Here is a 27038-nt window from a genome sequence, read left to right as displayed (position 1 = left end):
CGTGGGCCCTCCGCCGCCGCCGCCGCCCTCGGGCAGGAAGGAGGGCCGGTCGCGGTCTGAGGGGCGCGGGCCTCGTAGGGAGGGGGAGCCCCGACTGGCCAAGATGGCGCGGGGGCGGGGCACGTGACTCTAGGCCCCGCCCCGGCCCCGTTATCAGCGCGCGGCCGGGGACGCCCCGCAGCTGCTGCTCCTGGCCGCACTGCAACCATGCTCCGGGGACCGGCGGGCGCCTGGGCCGTGCTCGGCCCTCTGCTCTGGGGCTGCGGGCTGGCGCTGCTGCAGGGCGGGATGCTCTATCCCCGGGAGAGCCGGTCGCGGGAGCGCAAGGAACTGAACGGCCTCTGGAGCTTCCGCGCCGACTTCTCCGACAACCGGCGCCAGGGCTTCGAGCAGCAGTGGTACCGGGCGCCGCTGCGGGAGGTGCGCGCTCTGGGGACCGGACCTGGGCCGGGGCCGGGGAGCTCCTGGAAGCCCGGTGTGGGTGGCGTGGGGAGCCTTTTCTTGTGCCCTTGGAACTGATGGACGGCCCTGGGGGGCCGTGGGGTCGACCCACCCGGAGAATGACCTGCAGGAGGAAATAGGCGGGCCGGACTTCGGTAGGGGAGGCGGAGCCGGAGCGGTGTCCCTGCCGCGAGCTAGGGCCGGTGGCCGCCCCGTGGCTGGAGAGGAGTCTTTGGACATTTTGGGGCTGCACCTTTGTCCTGGCAGGAAGGACTCTGGGTTCCAAGGTTTAGGTAGAGAACGGGGCTTGGCATCCAGCCGAGCTCCCCTTTCTAGGTCTCCACTTTTGATTTGGGTCGGGTGGGCTGAGAACTGGGGCGGGGATCGGCCGTGAGCATCCAACGGTCATCTCCCTTACATCCTCTTTTTTCAGTCTTTGCCGCTCAGCCCTCATCAGCGGAGGAAAGGGGTGGGGGAGCCGGGCACGTGCCCCACTCACAGTTTCCTTCCAGAGTGGCCCCTGCTCCCCGGCCAGCCTTCCTTCCTGTGGCAGTCAGTTGATCATCTTCCTCTTAGTCAGGGTCTGATTTCTGGATATCCTTCTTGCCCCAGGCTGGCTGTGGCCCTGGGCAGACCCCTTTCCATGAAAACGCGGGTGCCCGCTGCCCTAAGAACTTCTGCTCCCAGCAGACCTCGGACACAAAGCATCCTAGCTGTTGGTGTCATCAGAAAGTTGTCCATTCATTCAGTCAATATTTACTGGGTCCTCACTGTGTGCCAGGGCTTGGGCCAGCCGCTGGGCATACAGCTGTGAGGGGCAGGGAATCTCGCTTCCTCCGGGTTCCTGTGTCTCATCTGTGTCTTCAGAAAGCTTTTCCCCAATCTGCTTCCAGACTCACTGAGCTATCTGTCTGCTACTGCCTTGCCTTCTTCCTGAAGTGTTCAAGGGTCAAGAAGTTCAAAGGGTTCCCTATGGGGCTCAGGTTCTGCCAGGATGTCCAGAGGTTGTATCTCATGGGCTTTGGCCCCCAAAGGCCTTCCCTGACCCCAAGATAGCTCCCTACCCCTCTGCACCCTCTCTACATAGAGCTGCTCACTGACAGCAGAGACCTTGTCCAGTGTTCTACTCCCAGCGCCTAGAACACCATGTAGGTGTTCCCGGTGCACCCTTGGCTGAGTGAGTGAGTGACTGGGTCTGCTTCATGGAGTCGTAAAAATTAAATGAGTTCATAAAAGACATTGGTGAGTTGCTGGTAGGATGGTCTGAAATCTGGGAAGGTCTGGGAGAAGTCTTTTTTTTTTTTTCTTTTTTAATATTTTAACATGCAGCCAAATAAATATTTGGCTGCATCCAGCCTTAGTTGTGGTCCTTGGGCTTAATTGCCCTGCAGCATGTGGAATCTTCCCAGACCAGGGATCAAACCTGTGTCCCTTGCATTGCAAAGCAGATTCCTTATTGCTGGGCCACCAGGAAAGGCCCTGGGGAGAAGTCATTTTGTCCAGCTTTGTCCTGCAGGCGAAATTGCTGGGGGACCTGGCTCCTTAGTTTCCCGGGTGGTCCGGACCTGACTCCCGCCCTTGTCTCCTCAGTCAGGCCCTACCCTGGACATGCCGGTGCCCTCAAGTTTCAACGACGTGGGCCAGGACGGGCAGCTGCGGAGTTTTGTCGGCTGGGTGTGGTATGAACGGGAGATCACCCTGCCCCAGCGGTGGACCGAGGACCTGGGCATGAGAGTGGTGCTAAGGATTGGCAGCGCCCACTACTATGCCATCGTGGTCAGTGCAGCGGGCGGCAGGCAGGGCGTGTGGCCGGGCGTGGGGCGGGGCAGGGGGCTGGCTGTCCTGGGGTGCCTGCCTCTGGGGTTGCAGGGTGGGGGGCGGGGGGCACATTTAAGGCCCCACACTGGAGTTTGTGCCCTGGGTGGAGGAGGTTGGTCTTGTCTATTCCCCTGGAGCCCCATTCTTCCACTCCCGAGGTCAGTGGCAGCTGGCAGAACCCTCAGCCCACCTGCTCCGCCTGCTTCCCCATCCTGCACTTGTGTGTGAGGGTGTGCTGGAAACGGCCGGGCCCCCCCCGCCCCGTCTCCTTGTATCTGCAGTGGGTGAATGGGGTCCACGTGGCAGAGCACGAGGGGGGCCATCTCCCCTTCGAGGCTGACATCAGCAAGTTGGTCCAGAGCGGGCCCCTGTCCTCCTGCCGCATCACCATCGCCATCAACAACACGCTGTCCCCCCACACCCTGCCGCCGGGGACCATCCTCTACAAGACGGACCCCTCCATGTGAGCAGCACCTTGCCCACCCCCCCCCGCCCCCACTCCCCACCCTGCCCAGACGTCTGCCCACCAGGGGACAGGGCGGCTTCAGCAGAGGTGAGGCCCTGGCTCTGGGAGGCCAGGGAGACATGTGAGTTGAGATCGAAGGATTTGGGACAAGGCCACTGTCCCCTTGCTCCGTCCTAGGTACCCCAAGGGTTACTTTGTTCAGAACATAAAGTTTGACTTCTTCAACTACGCGGGACTGCATCGGACTGTACTCCTCTACACCACGCCTACCACCTACATCGATGACATTACCGTCACCACCGACATGGACCAAGACATCGGTGAGGCTCCTGCCAGGATCTGCCCTCAGCCAGGCCCAGAGTGGCTTGGTTCCCTGTTTGGAAAGATCCCCTTGGAGACAGGCTCTCCCACCCACCTCCTCAGGGTGCTCTCACCTGTAGGACCCCGGGTCACATGCCCCCCTCTTCTCTCTCATCTAATCTCCTGTCTCCTGTAGGGCTGGTGAATTACCAGATCGTCGTCCAGGGCAGTGACCACTTCCAGCTGGACGTGCGTCTTCTGGATGAGGAAGGCAAAGTCGTGGCCAAGGGGACGGGGGCCCAGGGCCTGCTGCAGGTGCCCAGTGCCCACCTCTGGTGGCCGTACCTGATGCACGAGCACCCTGCCTACCTGTACTCGTTGGAGGTAATGGTGGTGAGGATTGGGCTGGGGGAGGCCGTTTGCCCCCATCCAGCAGCCCTGGCTTCAGCAGGCCTGGTCCCCTCAGTTTCCTGGGCTGTTGGATTGAAGAGTCCCCAGCCTGAGTTTTTCAGCCCTTGGTGGGCAGGCCGAGTTGGAAAAGGAGGCCCCGGGGCAGTGTGGGCAAAAGTTTCTTCTTGCTCACGGCAGATGTAATTTCTGCCTCTCTCCACCTGCAGCCCCAGAGGTGGGCTGCCGTGGTTTGCCAGGGCTGTCCTGCGAAGCTCAGGCTGCGTGGGGCTCAGGCCGGTCAGGCTGCCTCACGCCCAGTGCTCGGCTTTCGCAGGTGAAGTTGACAGCGCAGACGGCTGTGGGGCCTGTGTCTGACTTCTACACCCTCCCCGTGGGGATCCGCACCGTGGCCATCACCGAGAGACAGTTCCTCATCAATGGGAAGCCGTTCTATTTCCAAGGGGTCAACAAGCATGAGGATGCAGACGTGAGTAGGGGCTCCTGGGTCCCTGTTGCTCACCATCCCCTTCCCCGAAGCCCCTGGAGTGGCTGAGGGCAGCTCAGAGCAAACCGCTCCAAACCACTGCCTGTGCTTGGCCTGGAGAGCAGGCTGATGGGGTGACTCTGGGGGGCCCAGCTCTCGGAGGAAGCATGTCTGGGATGGGGTCGAGGGCAGGGGCTCACCCATCTCTGCTGTCCCTCAGATCCGAGGGAAGGGCTTTGACTGGCCGCTGCTGGTGAAGGACTTCAACCTGCTTCGCTGGCTGGGTGCCAACGCCTTCCGCACCAGCCACTACCCCTACGCGGAGGAGGTACTGCAGCTCTGTGATCGCTACGGGATCGTGGTCATCGACGAGAGCCCCGGCGTGGGCATCGTGTCGGTGTGAGTGCCCGCTGCCTGCACTGCCCAGCCTTCCCAGCTCAGCAGCCTGTGTGTGCGTGCTGTCGCTCGTGCTGTGACTCTGAGACCCCATGGACTGTAGCCCACCGGGCTCTTCTGTCTGTTGGATTCTTCAGGCCAGAATACTTGAGTGGATTGCCATTTCCTTCTCCAGGGGATCTTCCCAACCCAGGGATCGAACTTGCCTTTCCTACGTTGGGAGGCGGGTTCTTTACCACTGAGTCATCCAGGAAGCCCAGAGTTTCTACTAGAAGGAAAGAAAATCAGACTGACTTGCTCCCTTTCCTCCCTTGGCCCACAGTGAGAGCTTCAGCAACGTGTCTCTGCAGCACCACCTGGAGGTGATGGAGGAAATGATCCGCAGGGACAAGAATCACCCGGCCGTTGTAATGTGGTCCCTGGCCAATGAGCCCGCTTCCTTCCTGAAACCGGCTGGTTACTACTTCAAGTGAGTGCTCCTGCCTTGCCTCGGCCGGGTCCTAGGTGAGACCGCAGCCTGCTGGCCCAGCTCAACCTTGCCTGGCAGCCACGGGAGAGTGGCGGTGGCCCTGGGGTGGGTGTGGGCTGCTCCCAGCCCAGGTGCATCCATCTCTAGTCAATTCAGGGGACAAGGTACCCACCCACCCAGATTATGATTTCAGCCAAGTGTCTTCTTGACACACCTGCGATGAAATCCAGAGATAACCTACTTATACATAAAACTTCAAATTAAAGAAAAAAGGTAGTGACGTGGCCTGACTGCCATAAGGAAGAGACATTTGTCAAAGAATACATAAATGTGTGAGCCTGACTCTCCAGAAGGGCCAGTGAGGGAGTCAGGCGCTTGCACCTTCCGGGAAGCTCCCTGAAAACACAGCTACAGAAGCTGATAACAGGGCTGGGAAGCATAGCCGGCGGCTCTGGTGCTTCGAGCATTTCCTTCCGTTCTGCTCTTTTCTGAGGGACTGAGCCATGGCTGATAGAGTTCCAGTCAAAACCAAGCCCTGCTGTTATTTAGTCGCTAAGTCGTGTCTGACTCTTTGCGACCTCATGGACTGTAGCCCACCAGGCTCTTCTGTCCATGGGATTTCCCAGGCAAGAATACTGGAGTGGGTTGCCATTTCCTTCTCCAGGGCATCTTCCTGACCCAGGAATCAAGCCCACGTCTTCCGCCTGGCAGGCGGGTTCTTTACCACCCGGGTCTTCCCTTGATTTTTATGGTGTCTTCATTCCTGGGAAATTTAGTACATGTCACAACTGCACAGAACCACGTTGCAATGCTTTTGAGTTCACCTGTAAAGGGAATTTAAGCTTTATAAAGCTGACCTAGGCATATAACTATAAACAGATTTTCAATGACGTCCATATTCTAACTATCCTAAAGTCAGGTTGTTGGACGGGACCAGGTCACCTGAAGTTAATTGTCCGTTCACTGCATACCAATAACTTCCCCCATCCCCCAGGCATTGCTGTGTGCAGAAACCTCACATAGGGGCCGTCTCCCCACAGTGGGCCAGCCTCCTGGCGTGTTCCTCGATTCCTTCTCTTTCTTATCATCCTACAGTTGTGGCGTAGCCTGGAGTGGGGAATTATTTCACATACTGCGGAGGCAGCAGAGGTCATGGAAATACTCCCTAGGAGACACTGCCTGCATCCCCCTGTTCAGGATGAAGGGTTTGGGTAGTGGACCTTCCTAGGCAAAGACGAGCTCTGGACACACAGCTGGAGGTCAGGTTGGGCAAAAAGTTCGTTTGGGTTTTATCATAACATTGTTCAAAAACTCTAATGAACTTTTGGCCAAGCCAATACATGCCTATTTAAGTCTCTGCTGAGTGCCCAGTTCACAGCTTGCCTCCCAGGACACGCTCCCTAGTGATGTGTTAAATTAATACTCATCCTAACCTGCACCACATCCTAGTTTTGTCAGAGTTGCGGAAACTTGCTTTTGGCAGCACCCAGCTCAAGGATCTCAGCTGTGCCTCTCATCTCTTGAGGATGGCCCCCTTTGCGGGAGGGGTGGGGGGCTAAGATCTGGGGCGAGAGGAAGAGAGAATGATGTCAGGGAACATGATGTCTTGAGGAACACGTTTGCTTACCTGAAATACCCTAGAAGGCAGGGAGGAGAGCGTGTCTTGGGGGTTTTTTGTCTGGGAAGATGGGAAGGAGAGGATTCAGGAGGGGTACCTGAGAGCCCTTCCCAGACTGACAGCACCGTGTCTTCTGCCCTCCGTGGACAGGACGCTGATTGCCCACACTAAAGCCTTGGACCCCTCCCGGCCCGTGACCTTTGTGACCAGCACCAGCTATGAAGCAGACTTGGGGGTGAGCCTGGGGGTCTCCGCACGTCTTCCCTCTGCCTGTCCTCTTGTCCTGCCCTGATGCTTGCTGACGTGAGCTGCTGGGAGGGACCACGAGCAGCCAGTCTGACCATTTCCACAGATGGTCTTTGGGTTCAAGAGAACTGCCAGCAGTCCTTTGCCAGGCAGTGTAGCTTCTTGAAGCTAAGGAGGTCAGGCGTAGGGAGGTCGAGTTCCTTCTCAGTTCGTTCTCAATTCATCGGTTTCTCCGGACCTTGATTTAATTTTATGCCCTCAGTTTAATATGCTCAGAAAAGGGCAGAGGTTTACGGGAGCCTAAAGTCATCATTGACTTGTGTTTCTCCAACTTGCCTGATCATTGGAGCCACAAAGGGAAGCTTTTTGAAAGTACAGAGCTCTGGATTTTGTGATTCTGATTTGTAAAGTCCAGGGTAGGAATCTGAGTTTTTTAAAAACTCCTCAGTGATTCCAGGCATCAGTCAGCTTTGGGAACCACTGCTGAGATCCAGCCCCGGGGGGACTGAAAATTGAAGGGAGAGGCTCACCCAGCCGGCTGGACCCCATGGCTCCTCATGGTCCCTGGGCACAGCAGCTCGTCAGAAACTGTGTTGAGTTGTTGCACAAAAGCTGTAAAACACGGGAGCAAGACGATGCTTCACTAGGGAACTGAGGCCAGTACTAAAAAGTGCTCCAGAAAGAGAAATCCTCTCAAGAAAGAGCGGATAAGAAAACACTGCGTACAAGTGTAAGTTGTGAGCACTGTCATTTCCACGTGGACCGGATGGTTTGCAGCCCTAGAGCTCCGGTGCCGTCCCTTCAAAGGAACACGAGTGTGGTGGAACACCAGTGGAGTACAGGCGGACCAGGGCGTCTCAGTCTCAGTGGCATCCCTTCCTGCTCCAGTGGGCAAGGGAGCCTGTGCTGGTCGCCCCAGAAGATTGCCAGGCTCACCCGCTGGGATGTGTGAGCTGTGGTCACGTGCCCACCCAGAGGTACCGCTTCCCACCTGTACCTTTCTGCCCCAAGTTCAGGAGGGCGCTGCAGTCCCTTGGGAGAGAGGGCCCACGTTGGTCCCACTGCAGACTCTGCAGGCGAGCGCGGGTTCAGGTGAGCTTTGCGGTCCACCGAGCACCACATTGCTCAGATTCGTGGCAGCGCTGCCCCCCAAGCCGGGCCGCCCTCCTAGGAGGGAACTGTCCAGTCTCTTCAGGGCCCATGACAGTAGCTCAGAAAGGGGACTCGGGAGGCTCTGTGAGGAGAAGAACTGCCTTCGGCTCTCAAGGAGCCGAGGGGATGACTAGTGACAGGAGCACAACCTAGAGATGAACGAAGTCCGGTCGGGATGGGCTCCCCTGGGGCCGGCGTGCCTGGCGCCAGCTCTGCCTCTCATCGCCCTCCCCGGAGCCCGGCTGCAGCCAGGTCGGGGTGCCGGCCCAGAACGAGAGACCTGCTCCGTTCACTCGCTCCATTCAGGTCCCTTCTGGCTGTTACTTCCTACCCGTGTGCTCTAGCGCACTTGGCGCACGCTCTTCTTAGCGCCCCTGCCAGAGGCACCCCCGAGTGCGAGTCCTCCCGTCTGCTGGTTGGCGGACTCGCTCGCGTGCTCTTGCAGGCGCCGTACGTGGACGTCATCTGTGTGAACAGTTACTACTCCTGGTACCACGACTATGGGCACATGGAGGTGATTCAGCTGCAGCTGGCGACCCAGTTCGAGAACTGGCATAAGGCCTACCAGAAGCCGATGATTCAGAGCGAGTATGGAGCAGATACCATTGCAGGGTTTCACGAGGTAAGTTGCATCGAAGGTGGGGGTAATTTTTTTCCCTCTCTCAGACAGTGATGTCAGTCATCACTGCCCCAGGCTAGAGATCTGCCTCCTTCCCCGTCCCTCCCTTGTCCTGGCCACCTGCCACCTTGCCCGAAGGCTTGCCTGAAGCTGCCCCTCCACACAGCGGCCCTGGACTCAGCCTCTGATCCGTGTGCGTGGTCCTCAGGTGGCCTCCCACAGGCTGCCCAGGTGGCCCGTGGGACAAATCCAAACCTTGTCCTGTCCCTGGCTACCCCTGACGAAGCCCTGATCTGTGGTCGGGGCTGTGCATCCCCTCTGCCCTCTCCCAGGGGATCCTGGTCTATTGTGTTTGGTGGCTCCTGTGCTGGCCTGGCCTCTTCCTTCTGCCCAGGAAGCCCTTCTTAGCTCTATAATCGCCAGCTAATGGAACTTGACTCAGCGTTCCTGCTTCAGCTCAGGTGTCCACTCTTGGGTGAGGAGGACCCCACCTACCTGGGCAGAGGAACACCGTGAGCGGTCATGCTCTCTTTGGTTCTCTCCTTGACCAGACTGGGGGCTCCAGGAGGGAGATTAAATTGTGTTTCCGTTGGCTTCGTAAGCACGCCGCAGTTGTATCTGCACTGCATCGTGTATAATAGCATTTTAATCCTTCTTGGCGGGAAGGAGGACCCAAGCCAACAGGGGTTGGTTCCCTTGGAAGATGACTGCGGTGCTGCACCCTTGAGCGTCAGAGACGCAGCACCCGCCACAAATTCCCATGAGATGAAAACCCAGACCTTGTGCTCTAAGAACATCTCAAAGATCATCATATCTTAGCACATGGCAGACGTGAGCTCTTCACCGGAGACCGAGTCCACAGATGTGGCCTCTGCCCTTCTCCCTCCTCACCTGGCAGGTCTCAGCTTCAATGAAGCTTTCTGCGCCCCCTGCTCACCTCCTCCTACCCACCCCTCACACACACTGCACGCTCCCAATTCACCCTTGTTACACTTAGAGCCGGGTCTTGCCAGACTGTAAAGCCCAGGAGGGCAGGAACCCTATCTTTCTAGTTTGTTACTTTGTCCCTAATGCCTGGCATATAAGCAGATGCGAAGTAATGATTTGCTGAATGTCAGTGGGCTAAACGGCAGCTCCTTACCTAGATGAGATACAGGGGAGTTGGAGGCAAGTTAAATCTGAGTCACACCAGTGCGCAAATTATGCATCGGCAGCTACTTCAGCCTTGGGTTTTAAATTTATTATCCAGAGACGTACTTTTATTCGTAGTATAGTTCAGTTGTAAGACTGCAGTGGGGAATAGAGGTAGAAAAAAATTAAAGAAAATTTTAAATTTAAAAATTTAAATTTTAAAAAATTAAAGAAAATATTAAATTCATTTAATGGGAATTCCCTGGTGGTCCAGTGGTTAGGACTTGTAGTTTCACTGCCAAAGGTCCAGGTTCAATTCCTGATTGGGGAACTAAGATTCCACCAGCCGCTTGGTGCAGCCAAAAAAAAAAAAAGAAAATTCTGTTTATAAACAAAGCAGTTACTAATTAAGGTTGTTGTTGTTGTTTTAAGCTTCTGTCTTTTTTTTTTTTTTTTAAACCCTGGGCTACATCACACACTGGCTTGTCCCTACACCAGTACCAGCAAGTCCTGCAGGCACTGTAGCCCATCACAAGGACAGATATTTTGATCATCATCACATGGATCTTTATTTTTATCTAATGTTTACAGTTTTGCTGGTTCTGAGTCCTGACTTCTCTCTTTGCCGTGAATTCCAGGATCCACCACTGATGTTCAGTGAAGAATACCAGAAAGGCCTGCTCGAGCAGTATCATGCGGTTCTCGACCAAAAACGCAAAGAATATGTGGTTGGTGAGCTCATCTGGAATTTTGCTGATTTCATGACTAATCAGTGTAAGTGGCATGTGGGTGCACGGGATGTACCCCTTCTCATTGTTTCCGGTGGGCGTGTTAGTTCAGGACATTTGGTTCTAAGAACCCTGGAAACAAGCAGGGTTAGGCTGATGTCATCAAAGCAGGCTACACAGAGGATTTCCTAGGAAAAAGTCAGTTGTGTTGAGCAAGCAGCTGATTACTTGCATGCTACAAGTAATGGAGATCATTTTCTGAAGTAAATGGGAGAGGTGACCGTCTCAAGGCAGAGGTGGCCAGCTTCCCTCTGTGTTTCACGATAGTATGAGGAAAAAGTGGATCTTGCACTGGATTTACTGGGATACACTTGTGATTCTAGGGTAAGGTACAAAGCCTAAGACATTTCAGTTTGTTTTATATGATTTGCTTATGAAAGGTAGGTTCACCAAATACAGGTGAGTATCAATGGGTTTTGAATGTAGGAGTATGTTTAAAAACCTTCAGAGTGAACATGATCTGTACTTTCTCAAGTGAGGATGATGACAAACTTCCAAATGAATGTTTCCTGTATCTTTTTACCCCTCTAGGTTACTAGCTTCTTGATATATTGATATATTGTAAATTGAGGAGAGCAAGCTGGGGGAGGTAGGGAAGAACTGATAATAGTGGGAATTACCTTTTACTACTTCTGGGGAAAGACAGGTTTTTGAAAGGTTAAAGTTCAATTAAAAATCAGAATTTGGGCGACAGCGGGAGGGCGGGGTGCTTCCTGGTGACCCAGTGGTTAAGACTGCACTCCCAATGCAGGGAGCATGGGTTTGAACCCTGGTCAGAGAACTAAGATTCTTCATGCCACACAGCATGGCCAAAAAACCAAAATAAAAAAAAAAAAAAAAGAAAGAAAATCAGAATGGCAAGAGTGAAAGAGGAAAAAGAAAGAGAACATGCGCCTCCACTCTCCTTGGCAAATGAGATTAATGGCTCCTGGAAATAAACTTGGATGGGAGCTTAGTTTTGTGAGTAGGGGCACTGGCTTTGTTTACTAAGGAGTTAGCTGTGTGACCTTGGACAAGATACCTAGTTTTTCACAAGCCTGTGAAGTGGGGATAATGCCCACCACCTCGCAGGCTGACATAGGGATTCCACTTGAAGTGCTTGGCACGGTGCCTGGTATTTGCTTTTCATGGAAGAAATGATTGTTGTCTGGATCTTTTCAGTGGGAGAGGCCTTTCCATTTCACGAAGGGGTGGTTTCTCTTGGGGGTGGAGAGATTTGCTGGGAGCATAGCTGCTCTTTCCACCTCCCTCTCTGGCAGACTTGCCTCCAGGGGTGGGGACCCAGGTGGAGGTTTGCCTGGGAGGACTTTAACGTCTACTAGTAGATCCTACTTGGGCACCCGTGAGTGGTCAAGACTCTGGCTCCAAGGACTCTGAAAGCAGTCCTTTCAGAGAGGGCTCCAGCCTTTCCAAGGGTAACTTTGTCTCAGCCCCACTCCAGTTACTAGGCAGCTGGGTACCCTAAGTGTCTTAAACATTATCTTGCAAGGAAAAGATGAACAGTTTTAGATTCTTCCCCCAGGAGATGAAAGCTGAAGTGTTTCGGGGAGCACTGGTATTTAAGTCTTTAACCCATTAAGCGGCCACTTCGGAGTCCATAGCAGGCCAAGCAGCTCTAAAGCATGAAGACATTCCTGAGGTCCCAGCGTGGCTCCAGGACGGTTCTGATTTTCCCCATCAGGAGTCATCTGAAACACCTTTTGCCTTGTTTTTAGCACCACTTCGGATGATAGGGAACAGAAAAGGGATCTTCACTCGGCAGAGACAACCAAAGAGTGCAGCATTCCTGTTGCGAGAGAGATACTGGAAACTTGCCAATGAAACCAGGTACCACCGGTCAGCTGTGAAGTCACAGTGTGTGGGAAACAGCCTGTTTACAGTTTAAAGCGAAAACTACCTCTCTGCAGACACTGGCTCGGTCAGCTCCTCCTCCGCAGGGAGGGGGTGCTACTTCCATCGCACACCGAGCAAGTGTTTCCTGCGCTGTGCATAGCAGACCTGGAAGCTTCTCACCTGGATTTTGTGGTCATTTTCTAGTAGGGAACATTAGAGGTGAAAATAAAGACTTGTAAGGCCTTCCCTGGCAGTCCAGTGGTTAAGACTCAGCACTTCCATTGCAGGGGGCCTGAGTTTGATCCCTGGTTGAGAAACTAAGATCCCACATGTTGCACAGCATGGCCAATAATAATAATAATAATAAAATAAAGTCTTTTGTCATATCAGAATAAAGAGTTAGCTTAAAAGTGACCATCTGTAAACTGAATGATCTATACTGCTGAAAAGCATCTGCATTTGTTTTTGGTTTCTCAGGCTGTTTTTGTAGCCTTCAGTTCAGTTCAGTCACTCAGTTGTGTCCAACTCTTTGTGACCCCATGGACCACAGCATGCCAGGCTTCCCTGTCCATTACCAACTCCCGGAGTTTACGAAAACTCATGTCCATTGAGACAGTGATGCCATCCAGCCATCTCATCCTCTGTCATCCCCTTCTCCTCTCGCCTTCAATCTTTCCCAGCATCAGGGTCTTTTCAAGTGAGCCAGTTCTTTGCATCAGGTGCCAAAGTATTGGAGTTTCAGCTTCAACATCAGTCCTTCCAATGAACACTCAGGACTCATCTCCTTTAGGATGGACTGGTTGGATCTCCTTGCAGTCCAAGGGACTCTCCAGAGTCTTCTCCAACACCACAGTTCAAAAGCATCAGTTCTTCGGTGCTCAGCTTTCTTTATAGTCCAACTCTCACATCCATACATAGCCTTGACTAGACGGACCTTTGTTGACAAAGTAATGTCTCTGCTTTTTAATATGCTGTCGAGGTTGGTCATAACACTCCTTCCAAGGAGTAAGTGTCTTTTAATTTCATGGCTGCAATCACCATATGCAGTGATTTTGGAGCCCCCCAAAATAGAGTCAGCCACTGTTTCCCCATCTATTTGCCATGAAGTGATGGGACTGGATGCCATGATCTTAGTTTTCTGAATGTTGAGCTTTAAGCCAACTTTTTCACTCTCCTCTTTCACTTTCATCAACAGGCTCTTTAGTTCTTATTCACTTTCTGCCATAAGGGTGGTGTCATCTGTATATGAGGTTATTAATATTTCTCCCAGCAATCTTGATTCCAGCTTGTGCTTCATCCAGCCCAGTGTTTCTCATGATGTACTCTGCATATAAGTTAAATAAGCAGGATGACAATTTACAGCCTTGACATATTCCTTCCCGATTTGGAACCAGTCTGTTGTTCCATGTCCAGTTCTAACTGTTGCTTCCTGACCTGCATACAGATTTCTCAACAGACAGGTCAGGTGGTCTGATATTCCCATCTCTTTGAGAATTTTCCACAGTTTATTGTGATCCACACAGTCACAGGCATGGTATAGTCAATAAAGCAGAAATAGATGTTTTTATGGAATTTTCTTGCTTTTTCAATGATCCAGCAGATGTTGGCAATTTGATCTCTGGTTCCTCTGCCTTTTCTAAAACCAGCTTGAACATCTGGAAGTTCACGGTTCACATATTGCTGAAGCCTGACTTGGAGAAATTTGAGCATTACTTTATTAGCGTGTGAGATGAGTGCAATTGTGCGGTAGTTTGAGCATTCTTTGGCATTGCCTTTCTTTGGGATTGGAATGAAAACTGACCTTTTTCAGTCCTGTGGCCACTGCTGAGTTTTCCAAATTTGCTGACATATTGAGCGCAGCACTTTCACAGCATCGTCTTTTAGGATTTGAAATAGGTCAACTGGAATTCCATCACCTCCACTAGATTTGTTCATAGTGATGCTTCCTAAGGCCTACTTGACTTTATATTCCAGGATGTCTGGCTCTAGGTGAGTGATCACATACTGTGATTATCTGGGTAATGAAGATGTTTTTTGTACAGTTCTGTGTATTTTTGCTGCCTCTTCTTAATATTTTCTGCTTCTGTTAGGTTCATACCATTTCTGTCCTTTATTGAGCCCATCTTTGCATGAAATGTTCCCTTGGTATATCTGATTTTTTTGAAGAGATCTCTAGTCTTTCGCATTCTATCATTTTCCTGTATTTCTTTGCAGTGATCACTGAGGAAGGCTTTCTTGTCTCTCCTTGCTATTTGGAACTCTGCATTCAAATGGGTATATCTCTGCTTTTTGCTTCTCTTCTTTTCACAGCTATTTGTAAGGCCTCCTCAGACAGCCATTTTGCTGTTTTGCATTTCTTTATCTTGGGGATGGTCTTGATCCCTGTCTCCTGTACAGTGTCACGAACCTCCGTCCATAGTTCATCAGGCACTCTATCAAATCTAGTCCCTTAAATCTATTTGTCACTTCCACTGTATAATCATAAGGGATTTGATTTAGGTCATACTTGAATGGTCTAGTGGTTTTCCCCACTTTCTTCAATTTAAGTCTGAGGTGAGCAATAAGGAGTTCCTGATCTGAGCCACAGTCAGCTCCCGGTGTTGTTTTTGCTGACCGTATAGTGCTTCTCCATCTTTGTAGCCTTAACAGAGTCTTGGGAAACCTCTGCTTCAGCACTCATGCCCCATTCAGAGCCGCGGCTTACAAACTGTTGCCACCAAACCAGCCCTGCTGCCTGCGCTTGTGGGCAGCCTTGACTTGAGTGGGTGACAGTAGAAAACAACTGCTAGGAACTCCCCAGAAGGGCTGAAGTTTCAGCAAATTGACAGAAAGGAGCATCATGCTGGAAGAAGGCGACACAGGGTCTGTGAACCAGAGCTAAGCTGACGGAGATGCAGACGGGAGGTAAGAATGGACCAGTGTCGGAACTGGAAGGGAGCTCAGAGGTTACCAGTGCTTCTGGGATGTTCTTCCAACAGCAGCCATCATTCTGTCTGGACTGAAAGGGACAGATGGGTGTAGAAGCCCACTGGACCATCACAGCCGACTCCACTGAAGGTGGAGATGCGGCCTCTGAATGCACGGGCTGCAGACAGGCAGACTTCCGTGCCTGGTGCCGCCCCCTGCTCTGACCCCGAGGACGGTCTTTCCTTAGGAATCTGTCCTCCCGCCCCTCTTCCGCAGGCTCCATTAAGTAAGGTACATTATTTGTAAAATGTCAGTGTTCATCAACCCTGGTTTAAAGCTGACAGCTTTGGAAAAATACTGTCCAATCAAATTGAAGACCATAAATCAATGTAGTTCTTAATACAGAGTTTGATCCACTTGTAGGGGATTTCGTGTCTCAACACATGCCCTTTTTTAACCTTCCTTTCCAAGCTCCAAGAAGAAATGAGAGTGTCGTCCACCCAAATAATAAGTTAGGAATTTTAGGGGCTGTATATTTATTTTGTTACCACTAAAACTTCTAAGTTCCTTGAAGTAATCAAGTTTTATGTTCCAGTTTAATGTCAAGGAATAATATATAAAATTCTTTACCTGACAAACATTAAAAAAAAAAAAAAAGAAAAATGACAGACACACTTCAATGTTTTACAAATCAGGGGTAAGATTCTTTTCTCAAGTCCTAAGGTCCTAACAAAGGACACATTTGTTCTATTCAGTAAAATATGCCTAACTGCATTTCCAATGAAATTATCTTTCTCGCAGATATTAACTTTTTAGGAGATTGTAAGAGTGGAGTATTCAAGGTGAACTATAGTAAAGCAGTGAAAAAACATCTGATTAATACAGTCTGTGTGCTCACAGAACTGTAAGCAGTAACATCTTCATTAATTCTTGACAACCACATATATCATAAACCCACAGGAATTCCAAGAACTAGAATCTCTAAGAATTCTGCTTCTGTCTTCTAGAAGTTACATATAATTTAAGAGAAAAAGAGTCAACTCTATACCTGTAGAAATGAGGCTGTGGTATTAATTGTAAGGATCAGTTATAGGGACTTCTGATGGTCCAATGGTTAGGACTCTGTCTTCCAGTGCAAGGGGCATGGGTTCGATCCCTGGTTGGGGAACTAAGGTCCTGACCTCAGGGTGTGACCAAAACTTAAAATCATTTCTAAGACTGAATTCATTTCTGCTTCTTTTTTGAAATGTAACACTGCAGTATAAGAATGAGGGCAGCACAACTTCCACAGGTAACTTCTACATTTATTTTATACCAAAAAAGTTATGTGCAACAAATAAACATTCTTACATATTTACATTTGTTTTTACCAGTTAGCAAAACTGTGTCCTAAATCTCTGATAAAGAATATTTCTATCTATATTAAAGGGGAAATCTGCCCAGTGAACTCCATTTAAAATGAATGTTTACTCTGGAGCTTAAAGCACTAGTAATAAATATTTTTTGATGGAACATACTATACAGATCATACACCTAATACTTAGGCCATGCTTAATACAGTTTTATAACAAAACATTTTACCTTTTCTGGGCTAATACGTAAAAAAAAATAGTTTAACCAAGTCACCTGGACTCCCACCCCCATACCTTTGATTTATTGAAGGGTAGTTCTCACAAATTAGGACTCATAAGTGCTGCCTAAAATATATAAATAGCAGTGTTTCACCAGTACTTGCCCATTGGGGAAAAAATACACAAAAATACACGAGGACAAAGATTGAATATTAGGTATTCTTTCCCAAATAGGTTACCAAAAATGAGAGTGGGTTTCTTGTTGGCAGTTGTCCAGTACTGATGTTCAGGGTAAGATCTGTCAGCAGTTATTGGTGTCAAGCTTTGCTGAAGACAACTTTTACTTCTGCTGATAGTCTTAAATGAAGTCTAAGAAAACTAAAGCCAACTCACAGTTTTAATTTCATTGTAGTCTTGGTCCTGTATTCTACGTAGGAGGTTCAAAGATCTCTTGTATCAAATGAGAGATCTTTGTCTCTTTGAATGAAAATAGTCAATGCTATCAACATCTTTAAAAATCATGGATTTAAGGAGGGGCTACATACACCCAGGGCACACAGCTAGTTAAACCTGACACTTCACCAGAAGTTAGCCCTCAACTGATAGCAACTAGTTGCAATGAAAAAAAAAAAAAAAAAATCAAATGAAACCCTTCAAACCACTGAACTTTCCTAAAATTTATCATGTAACCATGACTTCTCTTATTATTTCTTCAAATGATAGGACTGTCAAATAAATAAGAGGCTTCATCTGTTACAAATCATTTTGAAAACTGAGAAGTAGAAATTCACATTTTCCCCAACCTGTTCTTCAACACTGGTAGCTAATAAAGTTGCAGTGTTTAAATATTCAGTCTGAAATAATCTTAATAACCCTCAGACTTTTATAACAGGGGGTTTTCCCCTTCTTCTAGGGGAGGGAATTGAGGATGTAGAGGGAAGCCTAAATTCTTCCCAGGGAAAAATACCAAATCACACATACCAGGGTGGGGGTCCATTGCTTAGAGAGAGATGGGCATCACCACGTGGTATTTTAGGCAGCACATGTTCATCACTCTGTGAGAAGGACATGAATTCTGGGGTCATAGGAATGTGGCAACAATTTTTCTACAACTGAAACAGTGGTGTCCCCAAGGCTTAGAAAAGCAAAGGAAAAACTTGAAGGGTCTGACTGAACACTCTGATGTTTTCTCATGAAAGAACTGCAGGCATTCGCAAGAACGCAACATCAAGACAAGCTTTAACTCTACTCCGCTGACCGATACAGAGGAGGGCAAAGAACAATTTTAAATAGGGACACAAGGAATTTGTTTAGCACGACCAGAGTTTATACATATATATATACCACGATGTCATCACGGTGAAGCCGTCTCCAGACTAGTGGAGAAAAGAGAAGCAGTGAACTGCTGATCTGCTGGGTAGAGGGGAAGCTCCGCTGCCAGACGAGCTCATTGTGCAGTTCTCCAGAGAACTCATTTCTCCATAAATACCAGACATCTAATCAACACTTTCTAGAGTTCTTTAGAGAAACAAGAACAATACATACATAATAAAACAGACATAGAAATATTCACATTCATGGGAAAAAACATAAGCCTGGATGAAATCAGAACTAAGCTATCTTTTACAAAACTGTTTTAAACTGGTTAAAAGTACATTACAATGCAATTTGATACCTGCCTTGGGCTAGAAAAATACACTGCATCAATTATGACAGTTGGTTGGAAACTGCTGGACAGTTGATGACTCTACATGTTATGGTTTACAGAGCAGAGCCTGTCCCCTCCTTACAAAAGGCAGAACACTCAATAGTTACTGGTTTCTTCTTAACATAATGATGAACAGAATTGGAAGCAAAAACATGGCTGCTACTTCTCAACCTAAGAAATGAAAAGATCACACAGAACCTTTCTATAGATTGCAAGTTTCCTACTTCATGCTGAGAAAGGAAGGACACTTCTGCCCAAGTTCAACACACAAAATATTTGGTTTGAGATTTAAGACAGAAGGCACTTTGAACATTCTGATAGAAGATGTTAACCAGAGAAATGTACTGTCACTGTTTCATTTGGGTTTATTCAAATTGCTTTCAAAGACTCTGCATTGCGGTAGTTATTAGAAAGAGTACTATGTTCCACCTTGAGATACTTCTCCCTTTAGTACTCCTCCCAGTTAAGCCAATTGAGCAGCATGTCAGCCCTAAAGTTTACAAATGTAATATCTGACCCTAAAACAATTAAACTAGATGTCCGGTTAGTTAGTGAAGAAAGAAACAGGAGAAACACTATGGAGCTACCCAAGAGTAATCCTACTCTGGAGTGACTGGGGCTTATACTGATGATTTTCCAAGCCAATACTGTTTGGTTGACTGGCACTAATGTGAAGGAAAATTACCTGCATGAAAATTCACCTGTTGTAAGAGACTATGAAATGCCATAGTACTATTTCCAGCTTTTTGCCAGAGAAATCTACCCATTTTCCCACCTTTAGTGTCCTGAAGGCCTTGAAAGTCTGGTCACATGACTCACACTGTAGGTTTCTAATTGATCCAGTTTTATGACTAGGTACAAGCTTGACTTGAATGTCCAAATTTAGTTTCTTCCTTTCAAAGGAAGGAGATGAAAGGGAACCAGTCACCCTATTATTTTTGCTGTCAGTGCTGGACCCACAGTTGCCAGTCCTTTCTACAAGATGCTCTGTGTGGACTCAGTATTTTCACTATGTCTTCAGTCAGCATTGAGCTGACTGTTCCTCATCACTACACTCCAACTAAGCTGAACAGCAAGTTTCTGCAGGGCTGGATCCAATATCTCTACCTTTATTTACAAATATCACATAAATGGATTCTAGTTGAATCTACATGTTTAAATCCATTGGCTAAAAAACATATTACATATTGTAAACATGGCAATATTGAATACAGTATCTATTCTAAAATATTTTCATGTCATGATCACATTTGTTATACCTGAAATTGAATTTATACACATTAGAGAATTACTAGCAATGGTTGCTAACTTTACAACTGAGGGGAAGGGGCTAGGGCTACATTTTACCATTTCAGAAACATCTCCAAAGTAAAGTTAAAGCTTGTCTTTGATTGGCTTGGTGTATCCTTTTTTTGTATCCATATTTAAAATGAAGATTGACACAGAAAATAGCTAGAGCCCCTTCTAATTTACAGGATTTTAAAAAATCAGTTTAAGATTCTTAGGGAAAGTGTCTGTTGTGAAGAAGAATAATAATAATATTAAAAAAAAAAAAAACCAAACTGCTGCAAAATAAACTTAATGGAAAAAGGGACTTCAGACTGTCAGTTAAAGAGTTCGTCAGGCAGTCAGTCCTGCTTGGGCTGCAGTTGCCGTTTCCAGGCTTCGTTCAAGTAAACTAGTCGTTTGTAGTTGATGATAAGAAGAATGAAGTTCAGCACATATGTGATGACGCAGATGATGCAAAATTCCTTCAGCACAAAGTACAGGATGTAGGCCAGGTACAAAGACCCCACTACGGACATGATGGAGGATGTCATGAGGATTAAAGCTGCAACTGCACTTGCTGTCAGACCTGCAAGAGGAAGGGACACTTGGCTCAGTCAGACCTTGACACTGGAGAACAAGTTTCCGAGTTCAAAGGTAACATTTTGTGATTTGCTGCAGGGTTGGAACACTCATCTTAAGACAAAACACTCTGAAATTTGAGGACAAGACCTACAGGTCTATTTTCTTAAGTTTGATAGCTGCAGTGTTATTGTTTTTTGTTTTTTTAATATTGTATTGGAGTATAGCTGATTAACAATGTTGTGATGTTGTGATAGTTTCAGGTGAATAGCGAAGGGACTCAGCCATACATATACATGTATCCATTCTCTCCCAAGGGCTTCCCTGGTGGCTCATGGTAAAGAATCCACCTGCCAATGCAGGAGGCGCGGGTTTGATCCCTGGATCATTTCCGCTCATTCCCCTGGAGCGGAAATGGCAACCTACTCCAGTATTCTTGCTTGGGAAATCCCGCAGACAGAGGAGCCTGGCGGGCTACAGTGACATGACTTAGTCACTAAACAACAACAACATTCTTCCCCAAACTCCCATCCCGCCCAGGCTGCCGCATAGCACTGAGCAGAGTTCCCCGTGCTCTACAGTAGGTCTTTGTTGATCATCCACTTAAAATATAGCAGTGTGTACATGTCCATCCCATAGCTGCACTATTTTTGACTGGTAAATATTCTGGATGAAATATTAAGTATTTCATAAACTAGCCTTAGTTAAGGCATGTAAAGAAAATATGCACTTTTGCAATCATATTATGCAATGAAGCAGATTTGTAAAACTGATACCCCTACCTCCTGTAATGAATAAAGTAATGAGAGGAGGAAAAAAAAGTAATGTGAGGACCACAACCTTCTCTTCCAAGCTGGACACATTTGGTGAGACCATCCCAGACCCTTTTCACTATAGACGGGCTCCCCACCTGTGGAAAGTAAAATTTGCTTTCCTGTGTTTAGATCAAATTTATCAAAAATCCCATAATGGGAGATGATTACATCAACATGCTGTTGAAGGAAAAAGAAAAAATCATGATAAACATTTCAGAAAGGGCTCACCCTGGGGCATAAGGAAAACCACATTTGGCCAGTTGGCTACATGTGGGTCAAACCAGATGGAGAAAAAAGGCAGTTACATGTGCTAACCTGAGTTCTCAAGACAAACACTTGCCTGAACTCTTGATGCTATCATCTGACATCTTCACATTTGGTTTTGTAATTTCCTGTAGCCAGCAGTATTGAGAACATGTGCATTTATTTTCAAGGACAAGAGGAGACAGCAGAGCATATTAAACCACCTACCCTCCTACCCAACAACTAATTGATAAGGATCACAGAAACAGGATGAAAATAAATGAGTGGTAGTGGTTTGAAGAGGTTAATTACGGAGCTGAGATCACACTACCAGTACCATGAGAAGTTGCATCTGGGCTCTAGCCTAGCCATGGGGACCGACTTGCCTAGAGACCACTTAATATATGTGTTTTTTAAAGAATCTTTTTTTTGTTTTAAAGCAGAGGAGTATTTATTTATTTATTTATTTGACCCCACTGCGGCATGTGGGATCTTAGTTCCCTGACCAGGGACTGAACCTGCGTCCCCTGCATTGGGAGTACAGAGTCTTAACTACTGGACCACCAACGACATCCATGATGCTTTAACAAGGCTCTTTCCAGACTAAGATACCGTTGGGTTACTTATGTTACTTGCTTTTGTAAATAAAGATTTATCATAATCCAGCCACACTCATTCATATATGTAATGACCATGACTGCTTTCACACTACAGTGGCAGAATTGAGTAGCTGTGACAGTCAGCAAAGCCTAAATGATTTCCTGTTTGGCCCTTTACTAACAAACAAAGTTGGCTGACCTCATTGATGCTAATATCTCAAACTTCAAAAATGAATGCTGGCACCTTAATTTTTGTCTAAGATAGTTAATTTCAAAATGATACAGGCAAGTTATTTACTCTCTCTGTGCAACTCTTTTCCTTAGCTGTAAAAGTGGAATAATAATCACAACTGCCTCTTAAGACTGTTGTGCAGATTTAAAGAGCTAATAGGATGGGACTTCCCTGGCGGTTAGGATTCAGGACTTTCACTGTGGTGGCCTGGGTTCAATTCCTGGTCGGGGAACTAAGATCCCACAAAGCTGCACAGCGCTGCCAAAAACAAAAAGGCTCTATCTTGAACAACTTAGAAGGGAGTGAACCTGATGTGCTCTGGAAAACCAGGTTTGGGGAGTTCAAATGTGCCTCCAGTGGTAAAGACACAAACACTTAAAATGCATGTGAATGTCTAAAATGTGACTAGAAAAAATACATACAATACACATGATTTTAAATGTGTATACAATGAAATTAACAAATATAACAAAACAATAATTTGTTCAACCCCATCTCCCAAAATTAACAGAGTCAGAAGCTTTTCTTAGGTTATTTTATTGTGAACTTACACTTTATATTCTTCTTTAGAAATTCAAACAGAACAATTAAATGGAATAAAAGGTGAAAGTCTCAACCCTGCACATATATAAGCATATACTTATCCTCTATTATACCACAATTTGCTTTTTTTTTTAATTGCTAAACTAGGTTTTGATCTTCTAGGGTTTGTAGACCTACTTTTCCCTTTAATGGCTACATAGTATTTTCTAGCATGCTTGTAACCTAATTTATTTAATCCTTACAAGCTACTTCTAATTTTTTGCTATTTTAAACTGTACTGCCTTGTGTGTGTTTTTTTATTTCTGCAGGATATAAAGATAACAGAAGGGAGCGAACTTGATAGGGCTATTGAGAAAAATTTAGGTGCACAGTTTGCCTTACAATAAATCTATTGGTGCTAGAAAGAAGATCTGCCAGATAACAGGATAAAATATTAACAATTGAAACGCAAGGACAAAGATGGATGGATTTAACTCTGAAAGTATAAAACCTTCTGTATAATCAAAATTCACAAAATCAGTATTTCTAAAACAAGAATAAAGAATGAGTAAAATATTTGTAACAAATATGAGATGTACTGTAATCAGGATCCCTATAACTAAAGTGGCAATAAAAGGAAATTAAAATACTATAAAATTAAAAATAAAATTAATATGGCTATTAATATGTAACTGCTGAATTAGAAATTTTATAGAAAAAAAAAAATGAGGATGGTTGAAGCTTTGGGAAAACCTGACAACTGAGGGAAAATCAGTTTGTTTCTACCTGTTAAAATCCATACCCCCCAAAAATCTGTTTGTTGACTCATTCATCCTACATTTAGATATTTGTTTTGCAGAAATAATTCAAAGAGAAAAGGGAGTATGAGAAGAGGATTTTAAACAAAGTTAATCACTGTAGTATTATTTAGAACATTAAAAAATCTGAAGCTTTGATATCCACAACAGCAAGGCACTTAAGAGGATAGACAGTATAAGAGAGTTCACATAAATTTAAGTAAAAAAAGTAAGGAATAATGGCAATAGTGGCAATAAAGGTGATGGAATTATGAATGAATATAATTTACTATTAATGTTTTCTCAGTGCATAATATTTTAAAATAGCTACAGAGTATACAAAATAACAAGGAAGCAAGGTTTCTCAGGCAAACTGTTTAGAGTAATAATTTCCCTGAATGGGACTTGTTTTTCTGAGCATCCTGGGATGCTCCTATCCCTGAGTAAATACCAACAGATACCAAGTTCAGGCTGAGTGTCATCAAAATCTTAGTGAACAAGTTTTCACAACACAAAAATGTGTTACAAACTAGTGGTTCTACCATCAACATCTGCTTTTTATTTACTATAAAGACACATCAGGGCAGAGACAAAGTGAAATATAACAAACTTATTTATGTATTGCCATATAAATACTTACCAAGTAATAACTGTAGTATATAAAATATAAGTCCAAAGATACTGTTTGGCTGGTTTAATACACCATCCTTTCCAAAAATGGAACCCAAAAGACCAAATCCTCGACCCCATCTGTAAAATAAAGAAAACCAGTAACCCTATTTTTGAGTTTTCTTCTTTTTGAAAAAGGAGAACTATCTGAGCATTTCCTGCCCACATACCCATCTGAATCTCTAAATTGCCAGTTTCTATATAGTCTCTTTTCCAAAAGGTTGAACAAAGTGTTGTTCTTCTGATAGCATTAATATTTGCTGAGGAAGGGCTCTTTCAATTTAAGCCAGGGTCTCTTTGAAGCAGCACCACTGACATTCTGGGCTAAATAATTCTCTGTGGTGGAGAGGTGTTCAGTGGGGGGCTTTACAGGGTTTTAGAGGTCCCTGGCCTCTACACCCCCATCTCCACCAGCTGCACCTACCAAAAATGTCTTCAGCCATTGCCAAATGTCTCCTGGGGGCAAAATCACCCCTAGTTGAAAGTCACCGATGTAAGCTGTCCTATTTCTTCACTCAAAGTACATAGAATGAAACTTTTCCTGACCCAGGACATGCATGAGGAGACACATCCTTGGAACATTATCTTTAAATGTAGACTATCCAAAACTAAAGTTTTTCCTAGAATCTTACCTCACAAGGAAAAAGTTGATGCCTTATTTGCCCCATCAGTTTTTATTTTAGTTTAACTGAAAATTTTGCATTTGACTTTCTATTTTCAGAATCTTATTTTCTTATTAAAAAATTACTAAATTCTGACTTAATAAAATTTGATACAAATAGTAGACTAACATTTACTTTGGATAAAAACCTTTAATGATAACTTTAACTCTTGTCAACTCCAAATGGGCACTTGCCATCTACCTCTACAAGGATTAAATCATGTGTTGCTGCAGCTGTTGACTTTCAGTACCCCACAGGACAGGTTTTCAGATAGTCAGATATGTTCAGGAGCTGATTTCATGAGCCCAATTCTTGTATCTCCTCATATCTAGAAAAATACTAAAATCCTTCGTAGTGACAACTGCTGCTCCCGACTAGAAGAAACCTGCAAGAAAATACGTGCTTGAATGCATGGACTGCCCCCCGCCAAGGTCATGTATATTTCCCCTTCTGATCTGAAATGCTGTCTGCGGGGCTACAGTCCTCACTTTGCCCCAAGTAAAACTTAACTTGCAACTCTCACATCGTGCATTTTTTAAAATCAGCACTCTAAATGGAAGTGCTTTATAAAATACCAAAAAGAAAGTGTTTTCAGTCTGTAGCAAAGTGCTCAATAAAACCTAAACTTCAGTTCTGAAGACAAACTACCTGAAGATAAGGATAAATGAATGGTTCTTCATTAGCTGCATGACTTCAGTAGTCCAAGAAATAGTGAATCTCTTCATAATGATGAGGGTGGGAGATAGTATGACCCCAATTATACAAATTAGTGAACACCATGAAGATTCTTGTACAGTTATTTCATTTAGGGAGAAGTAATGGACAGGTAAATGACCAGGTTATCTTCAGAAATGAGCTATTAACAGGAAAATTGAGAAGGGGGGTTATTCTAGATCAGAACTTTTGAAAAATTTACACTGCATACCAGAGGAATTTTGTTAAAATGCAGATTTTATTTCAGCAGGTCTGTAATGCATTTCCAAACAAAACAAAATGTTCCCACGTGATACTCATGCCTCTGGTCTGAGGACCACTCTCAGCGCCACTGCTTTACATGGAGAAGGGGTGGAAGGAGCTACTATAGCCAGCTGGTCAGGGGAGGCCTTTTTCAGGAATTAATTCCTGAATGAGGAGAAGCAGCCAGTCTCAGGAGCAATGGCAAGTATGAAGGCCTGGAGGCGGGCAAGAGCTCGGATCCAGCTGACTCTGAGGAGGGAGAGTGACAGGAAGATAAGGCACTGCCCCATCACTTAGGTAACTTACAGCCTTGTCTGTGGGCCGTGATGAAGAGTTTGAATTGTATTCTAACTGCCATGGGAAGCCACTCAGTGGCTTTTGAACAGGAGAGTAATAGAAGCTTTATAATGATCACTCTTGACTATGGTGTCAAGAACAAACTGCCGGAGGGCAGGGACAAACTATGCAATCAAACTCTGGAGCCCTCTGCATCTGAAGTAGGAATTCAAATGTAAATCACCAACTTTGGCAATGGAAATAACTGGGCATACTGCTGAAATTATCATAAGTAAACAGAATTTTTATTCTAAGCCTTGGTCTGTGCTTAGAATTAATACTAACTATCCACATATGATCTTGTGGATATGTTCCTCGAAAACAATGCAGTAATCCACAGAATGAATATACCATTTTATCCAAGGAATATATGCATAAGGTTTAAAATCAAATAACACTGAAAGCCTTAAAAAACAAAATTGAGATATTTCCTACTCCAGCCCTCTCTCCACTCAGTTCTGAGCCCCATAGGCAACCACTTTGATGCCTTTTAATTATTTTCCCCTTTTATTTATTTCCACATTTCTAAAGAATATCTTTACATTGCTTTCTTGATTTATCAATTCTAAATGCTATCTTTTGACATTCTAATATGGTAGAGCAGAAAGCTGCTTAAGCAAAAACATTTTAACATGGAAAGCTTCAAATGTACATAGACAGAGTGAACAGAGCTGGGTAGTAACCTCATGTCCATATCACGCAGCTTTGAAAATTGTGCCCTTCTTGTTTCACTGCCACCTTTACCCACTAACCACTTGATTATTTTTAATTTTTTTAAGGTAAAATGTATATAAATGCACAAATCTTAACTGTATAATTCTGACCAATACAAATACCTGAGTAACCCTGGTAAACAAATTGTAATCATGGCATAGCAATTCTGGAGTGTGAAGTAATCCTACTAGTGTGAAGTGAGAGTGTAAGTACCTTTCATTTAAAAAAAAAACAAAAACCACCTCAACACTCTATAGAGTGCTTCCATCTCCCAAATTAAACTTGTTAGTCCCTTTCCAGCAACCTG

The 27038-nt window shown here is 46.1% G+C and overlaps 2 protein-coding genes across 2 annotated transcripts in view; one reads left to right on the top strand and one right to left on the bottom strand.

The window, feature by feature from the left end:
* Positions 1–118: 118 nt before the first annotated feature.
* Positions 119–12547, top strand: GUSB (glucuronidase beta). The gene is made up of 12 exons (XM_065924760.1): positions 119–420; positions 2032–2217; positions 2541–2722; positions 2903–3045; positions 3222–3409; positions 3750–3902; positions 4120–4298; positions 4618–4764; positions 6533–6617; positions 8226–8402; positions 10169–10304; positions 12034–12547. The coding sequence occupies exons 1-12, from the start codon at positions 208–210 to the stop codon at positions 12201–12203; spliced, it is 1959 nt and encodes a 652-aa protein (XP_065780832.1). The 5' UTR covers positions 119–207; the 3' UTR covers positions 12204–12547.
* A 3794-nt stretch (positions 12548–16341) lies between these two features.
* VKORC1L1 (vitamin K epoxide reductase complex subunit 1 like 1) overlaps positions 16342–27038 on the bottom strand; it is a 56941-nt gene continuing 46244 nt past the window's right edge. The window contains exons 2-3 of the mRNA XM_065924759.1: positions 24034–24143; positions 16342–20192 (exon numbers count right to left, since the gene is read on the bottom strand). Of these exons, the coding sequence (XP_065780831.1) occupies positions 19966–20192; positions 24034–24143 (337 nt within the window). The 3' untranslated portion in view covers positions 16342–19965. The remainder of the gene's footprint in view (positions 20193–24033; positions 24144–27038) is intronic.

The sequence above is a fragment of the Muntiacus reevesi genome, chromosome 2 (genome assembly GCF_963930625.1).
Source record: "Muntiacus reevesi chromosome 2, mMunRee1.1, whole genome shotgun sequence".
Lineage (NCBI taxonomy): Eukaryota > Metazoa > Chordata > Mammalia > Artiodactyla > Cervidae > Muntiacus > Muntiacus reevesi.
Note: the sequence above shows the minus strand (reverse complement) of the source record. Positions and strands in the feature narration are given on the sequence as shown.